The sequence below is a fragment of the Haplochromis burtoni genome, unplaced genomic scaffold (genome assembly GCF_018398535.1).
Source record: "Haplochromis burtoni strain Fernald_Lab_line unplaced genomic scaffold, NCSU_Asbu1 Contig_29, whole genome shotgun sequence".
Classification (NCBI taxonomy): domain Eukaryota; kingdom Metazoa; phylum Chordata; class Actinopteri; order Cichliformes; family Cichlidae; genus Haplochromis; species Haplochromis burtoni.
Window position 1 is genome coordinate 2,302,842 of NW_024582390.1, and position 13,902 is coordinate 2,316,743.

The window sequence follows — 13,902 nt, forward strand, 5'->3', positions numbered from 1 at the left end:
GTGTTATAATCGATTAAACGTGGTCTCCTCCCTTTTCCCCCCATTTCTCTGGGCATGGGTGCATAACTAGTTAAAATAACAAACATCTGTCTCCAATTTTTGTGACACAAAAATTATTAATTATTAATGATTAAAGACTTATTAATTTGTGCAGTTTTCTTGTTTTGTGTGATTGTTGTTTTTTGTCAAGTGGAGATGAATATCTCTAAGTTGATTTGTTCACATTTGCACATCTTACTGTTTTAAGAGAAATGTGTTTTGAGTTTGTACACTATATGCATATAAATCAACCATTTTCTTTTTTCAGTGTTTTCGTGTGGTGCATTTTTCTCTGTTTTAACAAAAGGAGAACAAAGGACTTTTAAGTCGACCTAAGATGATTTGTTTCAATTTTTACATGGTCTTATTGAGGTAATGCAAATTGAAACATTCATTCTTTTTTTTGGTAATGTACTGGAAAAGCTTGATAATGGACTTTGAAAGTGCGTAAAAATTACTTAAATTTGAAAAATGCGTCTGAACCATGCATACGGTATATTTACCTCACAGGTTTTTGCTGTTTCTGTTTATTAAAACCAAGAATCTCCTTTTTGCCAGGTTGATCATGTAGATAAGAGTGGCCAGTGTGCTCTGGTCCATGCTGCCCTACGAGGACACCTTGAGATTATCCAGTACCTGCTGGAGCTAGAATGGAGTGCTGAGGGGCAGCAGCAGGACTGCTCTCTGAAGAGCAAAGCTCTGCAGCAGGCTTTGATTGCAGCCTCGAGCATGGGGCACACACAGGTCTGACTGACACACATGCATGTATTTTACCAGATCCATAGACATAAATGCCCTTTTTTTTGTACTGTTTCTCGCTACAAAAGAAAGAAAACATGGACGTACAAAAAACATACTTTAAGCCACACAGGATCCTGGTTTTTCCCGTTTTAATAGTGAGACAAGACCTTTTCTTTCTTGCATGGTTTCACAACAGCCTTCACAAAGAATTTCTGATTTATTTTTTTTTTAAAGATCAGAAGGAACTATAGATATATAAAATAAAAATGAGCACACAGCGTTCTCTGTGAATATGACTCAAAGCCAGAAGTACTGTTCAGAATTGCATGTAGATTCACAATCGATAACAGTGCAGCGCCTTCAGCTGCCCCGGTGAGACGTAGACTCAAGGTTTAGTTTGGCTCCCTCGTTAGCTGGAATTGGCTCCCAAGGCCTGGATTAGAATAACATAACTGGGCCAAGTGAAGTCAACCTGCATGCAGAAAAGACCCTTTTAAAGTTCAACTATTTGAATGCGCGTTTTTGTTAATGTTTTTTAAGATTAGCATTTTGTATACTGTAACCTCTCAAAGGTTTATTTGATTATTTTTTTTTCTGCTGAAACAGCATGTCATTAATCTAAGTTTCTTTTTTGGCAGGTTGTGAGAGGCTTGCTGGCGTTGAATAATGAGCACGCTGTGCAAATTGATAGTCATGACACACTGTGGGGAGAGACAGGTATGTTCTCATCAATCTTTTTGCATTACACGGCTCTTTTGTACTATCACCAGCTGTTTTTGCATTCTGAACCACACTGCTGTAATTGAATGCTGCAGTGGAAAGTCCTGTATCTGTGCTCTCCACAGTAATGCTCTCTGTTTGATGCAGAGGTCGCTCAACCCAAATGTGGGTGCATTTTAATGGCTGTTGTAAGTCCTCCTGTGCTGTACTTTCTGGTAAAAGCATTACTTACTCTTGTCGTGTAGCTTTCTGCTTGGAATTCAGTCCACACAGTATTTTCCTTTTTTTTTTTTTTAGAAAAATTGTCCCACTGAATTTTAGGAACAATATTCCCTCGGTGCTTTATGTTAAAACAACAGCGTCGATTCCACAGTTGGTTTTATACGCTGCTAGTCCCACTCAGATTTAGAATGAGTAGTAGTTCCTGTTTTGTTTTTCCTGAAAGGATTATTTTGGACTTTTTAAAAGTTTGTCCTTCCCTCTGTGGGACAGTTTGTTTTCATTTGAAAGTGATTGAGGAGTCAAAGCAAAAAGCCATGTGGTGCTGCAGGAAACGGCATGAAGTCGGAAAAGCAGAAGGTGGCTGTCAGATTTAAGACGGGTTACTTGAAGGTTGTCTGACAGAAATGATACAGCAGACTGCAAGGCTGCATTGGCCGGGAAGCGTTCATGCATCATAATTTTTAGCCATTAAAGCATTACTACTTTGTCTCTAATGCAGTATTTTAACGGTAACTCATTACTTTTGCTGAACTCAGTAATCGCATTAGAGTGAGTACTTAATCATGTTATTACTTGTGTTCCACGAGTCTTCAATCTGAATAATGGCAGGGAAAAAAATCATTAAACATACAATTTCATCATGTGCACAGCATGGTAAATGGCCTGTATTTATATAGCGCTTTACTAGTCCTTAAGGACCCCAAAGCGCTTTACATATCCAGTCATCCACACATTCGCACACTGGTGATGGCAAGCTACATTGTAGCCACAGCCACCCTGGGGCGCACTGACAGAGGCACTGACAGCAACCACCTGACGCCATTTTTAAAATACGAGACGAAACAGATTGTCTTCAGTTTTTAAGTGTTTGACGTTTTTCGAATGTCTATAATCTGTGATGGAGAAAGGGAAAGATTTTATGTACTACATAAGATTTCTATTTTATGTCGCAGTGCAGAGATCCAGATGTTCAATACAGTTGGTTAAAAAGCACAGCTATGCTTTATTTTTCATTGATCCTAGTAATACTTGTGATGCATTATGTAAGAATGAGACACATGTGGTGTTAGAGCTTCAATATTCCTCACAATCATTAGTGCAGGTTGTGTTAAAACATTGGCCACATTTTTGTCATCATCATTATGAACATCTGCCCTGAGAGTCAAGTGTCCAGATAGCATTAGACAACAGTATTAGTTGTCGCTGCAGTCATAGTAGAATATGTATAAAGAAGAATTCTCTTTGTGTGTCTCTCAACTCTAACCCAGCAGGATTTAGCATTCAAAGTTGGCTGCTTTAAGAATGTAGGTCAGCTTCTTAGTGGAGAGGTTGTCCAAAGTGTGGCTAACTGCTGCTTGTTCTCTGTTAAATGACTGCTTCAGATGATTTTGCAGTGCTGGCCTGGGACAAAGATCTTTCCCTCTGAAATATAGATTAGATCTGCTTGGAGCAAAGTAAAATCCAATAGTACATGTGGCTTTCCAGTATTTGACTTTAAGCTCTTTTTAACAAAGTGGATGTTTAATCATTGCTATCACCTCACCTCTTCCTTCTAAAGTAATAACATAGTGGGTCACAGGTGGCAGTAGTCAGAGCTGTGGCTCCGCTGACCTGAAACACAGTGAGTCTTAACCCCTTGACATGACCTTGAATTAACATATTTTTGCACCCACCTGGCACTCATTAAAAATGTGATCCTGGCTCATCTGTATTCAAGGGGATTAAATCAGTAAACAACAGTAAACACAGTTATGACCACAATGTAGATTTGTCTGCACTCAGTCATGCTTGGGGGGGAAAAAATGAATAAAAAAAGCTGGAATTTTGCTGCAGACATAAATTGAATATTTAGTGGTGGAGTGGCTGCACTGTCTAGAAATGACTAGATACAAACACCAGAAATTATTAGCGATGAAGCAATATTTGAAATCCCTTTGCTGCTATTCAGCTGCAGGTTTATTAATCCAATTGTTGTGCTGTGATGCAGAGAAGATTGAAAGCGAAAAAGAAAATTCAGAAATATCCCCTTGAAAACCAGCCTTTTGTCGTTGCCTCAGAAACGCTCCTCTCATAACGATGTGTGAAATGTTATAGCGTGTTTAAAATTCATCGGAGTATTACATCTCACTGCAAATAGACCTGCTGTCTCTTGTGTTTAAATAGAAGAAGATTTGATTGTACATCTGTGCAAACTCTATCTTTTAAAGTCCTCTCTTAGGATGCAATAAACCTCCCTGTTATGCAAAGAAAGGCAATTTACCTGCAAAGAGTCATTCTAGTTGTTGTAAGCATGACTGGCTTGTGGCAAAGAGCCGCAGCATTGTTGTTTTGCATAAAAGCAATTTTTGTTACATATTTTGGTCTTTTTCTATAATTGCAAATGAAGTAGATACTACCGTTTATTTGGGAAGTGAACCCCCAGTTCCTTGGGTGAAAATCTTCCAACATCCTTTCATCCAGCATGATGTTGTCCCTATGTCGACTTTATTTAAATACTTTTTTGTCTAGCACAAGCTTTAGTATTTTGTGGTCTTAGTCCCTGAATTGCAAAGCTATGATCAAACAGCAGGATTCTTGACCCCAGAGGAAGATGTTGAAGGGGCAAAGCGACCAGGACAATATCAGTTATCCAAGAATCAGAAAGTTTGGTTTACTTAAAGAAATACAGCCAGGAATTAAGCTACACTTTCAAGCTCGGTCTTCATGAAGAAATTGTAATCATTTGAGTAAAGTGAATTCATTTTCATGTTCAAGAATTTGAAAATAATTGAGCTTTGTGACACAGCATGTCATCCTGCTGGAAGCACTGTGATCATAAAGGGATGGTCAGCAGTAATACTCATGTTTGCCGTGTCGTTACTCATGTACGGTGGGTTGGGTCTCACCATTACACCACCAGCAGCTTAAACTGTTGATACAAGATTGGATGCATTCTTGTTGTTTATGCCAAATTGTGACGTTGCAGCAGAACCAATTTTAGTGAGAATCTTGAACCTCTGTTTCCTGTTCTTAGCTGGCACATAGTGTGGTCTTCTGCTGCTGTAGCCCATCTGCTTCAAGGTTTGACACGGTGTGTGTGTGTGTGTTTAAAGATGCTCTTCTGCATACCTTGGTTTTAATGGGTGGTTATTTGAGTTGCAGCTGACTTCCTATTAGCTTGAAGCAGAAGTGCATCAGCAGTGAACTTCAGCAGGTCAATTGACCACATCTGTATGCCTAAATGGATCGAGTTGTCATGTGATTGACAGATTAGACATGTGCATTAACAAGCTGTTGAACAGGCAAAACCAAGTGATAATTGTTCAAAACCCTTGTCCGGATTGTCTTTCATCATTTTCCTGCAACCATGTTTTTTTCTTAAATTGACAGTCTGTCAGGTTTTTTTAATGAAACTCTGAACAGTTCTTGTTCTGAAACTATTATAGGCACAAGCATGGACAAACTGAAATATTCCTTACTGTGGTTAGAAAGGCATTTGGCATTGTTTTGAGAAAAAATTAAAAAAAAACGAGTTCCAGCTTTTTTTCTTTTTTTTTATCTGCAAAGCTTTGCTTAAAATGTCAGGTCACGACCTCTCTGTTGTTGGTGTGTCTTGAGCTCCGCCAGCCTGGTTGCAGAATAGGGCTATTATACGTTTACCTAGTCTATCAAAGTGATTTAAAGACACTTTGAAGGTGGCTTGTAGGTGGTCTGCACGGATAGGAAGAGGAGAGGTGAAATGCAGGAGAGCTGAGATGAATAGCTTTCAAAACACAAGATAAGGAAGGATATCTTTGCAAGTCGTTCTAAAACAATAAAAGTTAGAAAAGGAGCTCCTTATTCTGTGAGTAGGAATGTTGATAATCTTCTGTAGAAGCTCTTACTTTGAAGGTTCGAATAAATACCCTCATCAATATATGGAAAGGTCTCTGAGGATGAAGAACTTCTAAGAATAACGTGTAAAAACATGAAGAGTGCAGCTCTTGAGCTGCTGATTATATGTTCATTGTAGGCCACTACCATCCCCACTCTGGCTAACGCCGCTCCCTTGAGAACAAGCACAGCCTAAGTTTAGTTCCTTAGAGTCATTGTTCTGCTCTGTGCCGTGTGAGAGGATATCCATATTTTGAGCAGATGGAGGCTGGGATTGGTTGGCTCTGATGACTGTTCATCCAGATGGATGATGTCAGAGAGACAAGAAGGCTTAGCGGCACCTTAAATCTTTGCGAGAGCAAAGCTGCTCGGATTCTTAACGTTGGATCCCTCTTTGTTTGGATAACCAGCACTCATTTAAGACCAGTCCATCTGCTGACGAACTGTAAGCATCCAACACTTGAAGAATCTCTTTTCTTTACAAGCACCAATTAATACAGCGTTTGAGTTCCTTTTCTTTAAAATTAATTGGCTAATTCCAGTTAATCTCGGTTTGAGGAAGATACAAAACGTAAACAAGAACGGGTATTTAACACAGTTGCTTGATTTTTCTTGTCTAATGTTTGTCTGCTGATGCATGAAATGACTGAATTCTCATCTCTTTGTACAAGGCCGGGGGAACTTGAGGCAGGAATTTAATGAGTTTAATAAGCATAAACATAATTATCTGATTTAAAGTCAATTAGTAGCACGCTGCAGCTTACACTTCTCGGCTGCTCCTTATTTTTCCAGAGATTCTGGAGTCACTGTTTCTATCTGAGCCGTACACAGTACTTCAAGGGTACTAAAGACATTGGATGCCTCTTTATTAGCAGCAAACAACACTGTGTACTGGACACATTTTGTTCGCTTTCAAAGTGTTTCTTTTACGATATATTAATAAGTAAATGTGTCTGATGAAGTGCCTGTGTCCCCTTTCCTCACTTTAGCCTTGACGGCTGCAGCCGGCCGTGGCAAGATGGAGGTATGCAGCTTTCTGTTGGAGCAGGGGGCGGTGGTGCAGCAGGTCAACAGGCGGGGGGTGTCTCCTCTCTTCTGCGCGGTCAGACAGGGACACTGGCAGGTGAGAGTTTCTGAGCGGTTACAAATAACAACACTGCTTCCAACTACAGTTACACAGTGGCATCTTTCTCCAAACGTGTGGCATTTGATTGCATTATGTGTCCTGCCCTCACAGTCTCCTGCTTTCTTAAATAACGCTGCGCGTGAGCTCTGTATAGCTGAACCTTATTCGCCTGTGTGTTAGATTGCAGAGCTGCTGCTACAGAATGGTGCTGACATTAACATCAGTGACAAGCAGGGCAGGACCCTGCTCATGGTGGCCGCTTGTGAGGGTCACCTGAGTACTGTGGAGTTTCTGCTTTCTAAAGGTGAGCGGTGCACCAAAGCATCATATGCCAGTTAGCTAGTTGTAATCAACAGTGTGTTCATATGAAACAACTGGGTTTTCTTTTCTCCATTGGTCTTAAAGGTGCATCTTTAACGTCGATGGACAAGGAGGGACTGACGCCCCTGAGCTGGGCATGTTTAAAAGGACATAAGAATGTGGTGCAGTTTTTGGTAGAGAAGGGTGCGGTCATCGACCACACGGACAAAAACGGACGAACTCCACTGGACCTCGCTGCCTTCTATGGAGACGCAGAGATTGTGAGTGAAATTGTTTTAAATTTGCTGAAACACACACACCCCCTCCAATATCCTTAGAGACACAAAAACACCACACGTCCCAATCTTTATTTAGCCTTAATTAACATTCCACTAAGGTTATTGAACACATACTGTTGTGAGTTAGCTGCACTCTTGACTGTGGATGCATTGTTCATGTTTTCTTAACCATCTGTGGCCTCCTATAGGTCCAGTATTTGGTGGAAAGAGGAGCAGTGATAGAGCATGTGGACCACAGTGGGATGAGGCCTCTGGACCGGGCCATAGGTTGTAGGAACACGTCAGTGGTGGTGACTCTATTAAAGAAAGGAGCAAAGCTGGGTAAGAACTCTTAAAAAATGCCTTGACTAAGGGTGAAACTGCTAAAAACTGTATTTTGTATATTTATTACCAACATGTCAAATTGAGACTAGTGAGTGAGGGAAACCAGTACCAGTTTGTACAACACTCTTTGGACAGCTTTACGCCTGTGGTTTCTACAAAGTGCCCGCAGAGTACTGTCACATCTCAGTAAACACAGAAAGACAGTATTTTGTTACGTTTCTATGTCGGGTTTGTTTCTGCCCTCTTCTGTATCTCATGGTACTAAATACAATCAGACAAAATTTGTGGAATGTCGTGGGAAAACTGTTTCCATTCCTGCTTTTCACTCACTGTGTGCGTGCGTGCGTGCGTGTGTGTACCCTAACTATAAAGAGTATGTCGGTCCCATTTCTCCCTGATGAGCTGCTTGGCTAATTTAAGAATGTGACTTATCACCCAAATGACATTCATAAAGCTACATTTCTGCAGCTTATCTTCAGCGCACTCTGCTGTCTTGGAGAAAAAAAATAGAGCTGAACCTTTAAATTTTCCTCGGCGCAGTCAGCGTGCATTTACTGATGAAAATGTGACATCATTTCAACTTAAGTGAGCCATAATTGTATATTGTCACACTGCACTTTGTAACACAATTTCCTTTCGCTTCAAATAACAACCCTTCCTGTCGCATGACCTCTCTTCTCTTCCTCCTAACTGTTAACTGGCCTCAATAAACTTAAGGCTACAGAACGTCTCCTTATGATCGATCAGGTACAATCTTTAGGTAACTTTACCTTGTACCAAATTAAAGAGAATACGATGTCCGTCTGTTCAAGCTGAAAACGGCACCATGAATTGCCTTCTGCTTCCGCAGGGAACGCTGCTTGGGCCATGGCTACTTCAAAGCCTGACATCCTCATCATCCTCCTTCAGAAGCTGATGGAGGAAGGAAACCTGCTTTACAAGGTATCTGAAATAGAAACTGATTCCTCTCGACAGTAAAGATGATTTTCCTGTTTTAATGAAATGCTTAAAAAAAACACAGACATGGCTCCTCCAATCTTTTTTATAAAAAGGAGTGGAGAAGGATGGTTTTTTCTTGCTTAGATAAATGTAGACAATGAATCGATGTGCATGTTTCATAGCACTCAACAAAGGTGCCGTGATCGATGTCTGACATTTAACAGATTGAGTTTGCAGCAGAAAGGACAAACCTGTCATGTGTAACTTGTTAGTGTGTGTGTGTGTGTCTTATCTGAGCTTGTCTGTTTGTTGTATGTGTGATTGATGAGAAGGGAGGACTTGAGCCAGAGAACAGCTATTGTGGGAGTATCTGGTGGATGCCTTGGCCTGCTTCTCTCCCCTACATTATTCCGCTTTTCCTTCTGGTTCTCTCCTCTTCCTCAACACGTGTTTGCCCTTCATGTGTCCTGCAGAAAGGGAAGATGAAAGAGGCAGCCCAGAGGTACCAGTACGCCCTGAGGAAGTTTCCCAGAGAAGGCTTCGGTGATGAACTGAAGGCATTTAAAGACCTGAGGGTCTCCCTGTACCTCAATCTCTCCCGCTGTCGCAGGAAAACCAACGTACGTCTCTCAAGAGACTTTGATTTCTTCTTCATTCATATTTATGAATGTGTAATAATATTGTTATTGATATACTGTGCAAATGTCGTGAACCCTTAATCGATATTTCAATTTTGGGCTCAAATCAATGTAAAGATATCTGTGGGAGGCCAGGATATTTGTAAAACACAGTGAAAGCTGGGTCATGGTTCAGGGCTGGATTTCAGTCAGTATTTTCTTGTCACAAGTTTTCATCCACCATGTAAACCATGGCAGCACCCTGATTTTTTTTTTAGCATGACAATGATCCCAAACAACTTACTAGTGCAGTAAAAGCATGCCTGGACAGAAAAAGAAACACCCAGTGGAACTCAATCAGTCATGGACTGGCCTCCACAGAGCCCAGACCTCAACAATACTGAAGCAGCGTGGGATCATCTTGACAGAGAATGGACCAAAAGTCAACCAACATCCAAAGAAGAGCTTTGAATGATCTTCAAGAAGCCTGGAAACTGCATTCTTCAACACAACTTGAACCTAAGAAAGTTCAGGCTGTGTCGAAGAATAAAGGTGGTCACACCAAATGTTGACTTCAATGCTTGTTTCCTTGTGTAGTTGCACATGTTTCAATCAATGTGCACATTTCTCTATTAAACTATTAAAAATAATAATAATAAGGCCCCACTCAAGACCTTTGCACAGTATTGTATGCATATATTACTGTATAGAAAGGAAAGGAGGAAATCTGTGACTCTGCTGTGGTTTGAGTATGTGCAGACACAAGAAGGCTTGTTAGTGTTTAGCTGGTAACATGGGTGGTAGGGTGGGAGAAGGCTGCAGATGTGCTCGGTAGGTGACTCAGACCCGGACAGTTCTAATGTCAGCTTCTCCGCTCACTCATGTTTTACAGAATGATGGAGTAATATTTAAGCTGGGATGTGCATTTTGAAAATGACACCAAAGAAAGCATCATGAAAATGTGAACATGTGAAAGGTTTTGGGTTATTTTCCCCCCAGATAATAGTTTCTGCAGATTTAGTTTTTTTTACAGTCCAAAGCCCAAGTCTAGCAGGAAGACGTTTGTAGTGAGCCAGCTGTTTGTGCAATTACATGCCGCAAGCAAGAAGATATGAGGGAAACAGGCGGCACAAGGTTGTGTGTTTTCTACAATAAACTCTAACTACCTGGGGTGCCTGCCAGGCATTTTATCACTTCACATGGGGAGTATAAAGTGTGAGAGAGATGTTGCGTGGATCGCAGTCAGCCGTCATATAGTATTTGGAAACATTGTTTTTGTGTGTGATACAAAACAGACAAAAAGGGGAAGAAATGCACTCAAAGCAAGAAAACTGTGACATAAAATGAAGTAAGTCACAGATGTTCTACTCTGTGACAGGAACTAAGTAGTGTATACTGGTTTCCATTATCACTATAGCAAGAAGAGAATAACAACTGGTTCAAAATCATTTATCCGTTTTGTTTTTTTGCCTCGGCTGCAGGATTTTGGGATGGCTGAGGAGTTTGCAACAAAAGCACTGGAGCTGAAACCCAAATCCTATGAGGCCTACTATGCCCGTGCCAGAGCTAAAAGAAGCAGCAGGTAAGCGGTTCAGTAACTCCAGACCAGCGTTGTGTTGATGTTTTTATTTTATTTATGCCTCGGGTTACAATGCCTCTCTCCATTCACAGGCAGTTTACAGCAGCCTTAGCTGACTTACATGAAGCAGCCAAGCTGTGTCCCAATAACCGGGAAATCCGCCGTCTGCTGGCTCGAGTGGAGGACGAATGTAAACAGATGCAGCGAACTCAGACCAAAGGAGGCCTCGGTGGGGCTGCAGCTGCATCCAGCCAGGCATCAGTAGGCCACGAGTCTGACCAGGAGCAAGACGAAGGGCAGGACGACCCCTCAGAGCACAGCCTTGCTAGGAGTGTAGAAGGCCAAAGAGATATTCTTGAAGAGGAGGAAGAGGAGGAGGATGCCATGCAGCATGACAGGACAGGTGAAGCCTGCTGGTCCCAGAGCAGGTACTCTTTTAACAAAGTCTTACCCTCTGAGTCAGCGGCCGCCAGCATCAGTGTGGGACACCAGAATCAGAGTCTGAGCCCCAGCTCACCCCCAGGCCCCAGCAGGCTTCCTCCTCACAGGTACCCTCGTGAGCACCGGGATGCCCTGCCTCAACAGGGGCTGGTCCTGCAGCCAACCAAGCAAGCCCAAATTGTCAAGACCAATCAGCACATGAGTTCCATGCAGACCGGGGGAGGAGCCGTGGGGGGTCGCTCGGCAGGGGCCAAATCTCAGTACGCTCCCTCCAGTCCGTTACCCAGCCGACACATGTCCAGCATGCTGAAGCCGGGGCCAGGTATCGACATCGGCCCTCTGCCCCCCCCGGCTGACGAGCCCATGTATGGGAACCGCATGTTGCTGGCAGCTGCCTCCTCTTCCATAGGTCACAGTTGTGAAAGTGAGAGTCTCCACTCCTCTCAAGCCTCTTACTCATCCTGCAGCAACTCTAAAGGTCTGGGCCAAGACAGGCTGTCTGCCCACTCCGCATCGTCCTTGGATGGCTTGGCCTGCTCTGGTCCTGGATTCCAGGGGAATCACTCTGAGTCTGGAAAGGAAGGGATGTGCGCTGCAGCGGGATCTCAGGGAGGCGGTGGCAGCAGCAGCATGCGTGTGTCTAGTTCCACCAGCAGCCTGGCATCAAGCAGCAGCCTGTCAGACAGCGGCAAGCTAGGTCCTGACGTTCGCACCAAGATCACTGACAAAACAAAGCACAGCCAACAGGGCAGCGCCGCAGCCGAGTACAAACCCAGGCCCTTCATGGGCATAACCGACAAGACAGCCCGTTTTCAGCAACAGCAGCAGATTCAACAGCAGCAGCACCACGGCTTGCAGAGTCACCCAAGCCTGCAGTCTATCGGTCGCAGCTGGCTGAACCACTCCTCCGACGGCCTCGTGTGTCACAACATGTCGACAATGGGCCTGCAGTCTGTCGACGGCAAAACGGCGAGCTCATACCAGGAGCAGCACAAACCTCCACCACCTCAGGGTGGTATGGCGATGAGTAGCTTACAAAATGGCATGCATGCCAAGGAATTTGCAGAGAAGTTCTGCCAAGCTGCCAACTGTTACAAAGAGTCCAAGCCAGCACTGGCTATGCCACACACGTTAATGGACAGTAAGCCTAAGCAGCCTGGCCTAGCTCGAGATAATCCTGCCATTCACGTAGCTTCAATGAAACCAAAGCGATCATTTATAGAGTCGAATGTGTAGACAAGCGTCTTTTATCTCTCTTACAGTCCTTAACGCACACGCGCACAGACACAAGGAAAAATCTAAAGTGAGAGGGACTTGTTTCATATTTTTTAACCAACCCCAGAGTGCAGTCTGACGTTAAGTCTTATAAGGAGTACAGTTTGCAAGCTGTTTGTTTTCCCGGGAATTCAGGCACCAAGCAGCGTGCAGAAGGCTCCAAATTTTTACTCGTCCCAATCTGCCGCTTCTGGCTGTCAGCTTTTGTTACATGACATGTCCGTCGTCGTTCAGCCAGGCTGGAGACAAAGCACTGAAGGAAGTATCCAGACATGTACTCTACAGTCCTGATCAACAAAACGGTGGCAATGAGCACTTTACACAGTTAGCAAGTGCTTAAACAACATATTCAGTTACAGCTTAATGTTATTACAGAGTAATTCATTTACGTCCATGGTGCTGAGAGCAAAGAAATACGGTCTCTTTAAAAATGATTGAGAACCCTTTGTTTTCTGCACACTTTGCTGCAATTGCTTTTAATTCAATTTGAATCAAATTGTCATTTTACACTCAGTAGCCCAAAAATGACAAAGTGCAAACACATTTGCTGAGTTCTTTGTAATTTCATTGAAAATCAGACACCGAAGCCTCTCATTCATCTGTTTAAATTTGCAAAAGAGCAAAGTGTGCACAAAATAAATGGATGTGAAGGAAGACGTAGTCCCCGGTGAAACGTTCAGAGGGTTTAAGGGACGGGCATTCCTGTGTTTTACGAAGGACGTTATAGATCCTCATGTTGTGTATATTATATAAATATGTACTTTTCCTTCTGTTCAGTGAAGGTCCATGTTAAGTGTATTGACAAGTTCCGACTTGTGTATCTCGAGTTTTAGGCACAATGTTGTTCAAATGGTGTTAAAGGTTCTAAAACAAAAAACAAAGCATTTGTTAAATATGTTTGTACATTATATAAAATCACCATTAACACTGAATTGAATTCCTTTCTGTATCTGCTTGTTGTTGCTGTCTAGTTTAATTTATTTACAGCGCCAATGGCTTGGTTAATTGTAAAAGCAATATATTTTATATAGTTATTTTTGCACAGCTACTAAGACATTTTATGATTCTCAGTGTTGAGATTTAAGTGCATGCTTCAATTGCAGTTTATATTACAGAGTGGAAAAAAGTCTATAAAAGCAGAAAAATGGTTTGGGGACTCAGTGCCATCAGTTCTATTTTATTATGTACATTAAATGCAATTGTTGCCATGTTTTCAGTATTGTGAGCTTTATTAGCTGTGATCACATACTGTAATTGAACATTTTTGCCATAGCTACCATGGGAGAGAGAAATAAAGACCCACTGAGGAAACAAAATTGCTCTGTTCACTTTTATCCTTTGGGCTGATTTGGTGAAGCATCTGTCATAAAGATCTACAGGAGTGTAAACATAACTCTACCATGTGGTCACAGTTGAAAGCAGTTCAGC

The 13,902-nt window shown here is 42.3% G+C and overlaps 1 protein-coding gene across 5 annotated transcripts in view; it reads left to right on the forward strand.

The window, feature by feature from the left end:
* The window catches only part of tanc1b (tetratricopeptide repeat, ankyrin repeat and coiled-coil containing 1b), a 123,520-nt gene extending 109,730 nt beyond the window's left edge, over window positions 1-13,790 (forward strand). For 3 of the 5 annotated variants that reach the window (XM_005918228.3, XM_005918226.3, XM_042219204.1), the window contains 11 exons: window positions 598-783; window positions 1,419-1,497; window positions 6,564-6,697; window positions 6,881-7,004; window positions 7,106-7,281; window positions 7,488-7,620; window positions 8,341-8,370; window positions 8,474-8,565; window positions 9,036-9,182; window positions 10,661-10,761; window positions 10,851-13,790. In XM_005918228.3, the coding sequence (XP_005918290.1) occupies window positions 598-783; window positions 1,419-1,497; window positions 6,564-6,697; window positions 6,881-7,004; window positions 7,106-7,281; window positions 7,488-7,620; window positions 8,341-8,370; window positions 8,474-8,565; window positions 9,036-9,182; window positions 10,661-10,761; window positions 10,851-12,435 (2,787 nt within the window). In that variant the 3' untranslated portion in view covers window positions 12,436-13,790. Of the gene's footprint in view, window positions 1-597; window positions 784-1,418; window positions 1,498-6,563; window positions 6,698-6,880; window positions 7,005-7,105; window positions 7,282-7,487; window positions 7,621-8,340; window positions 8,371-8,473; window positions 8,566-9,035; window positions 9,183-10,660; window positions 10,766-10,850 lie in introns of those variants that run through there. The other 2 variants (XM_005918227.3, XM_014332372.2) reach the window with 2 other exon arrangements.
* Window positions 13,791-13,902: the final 112 nt, after the last annotated feature.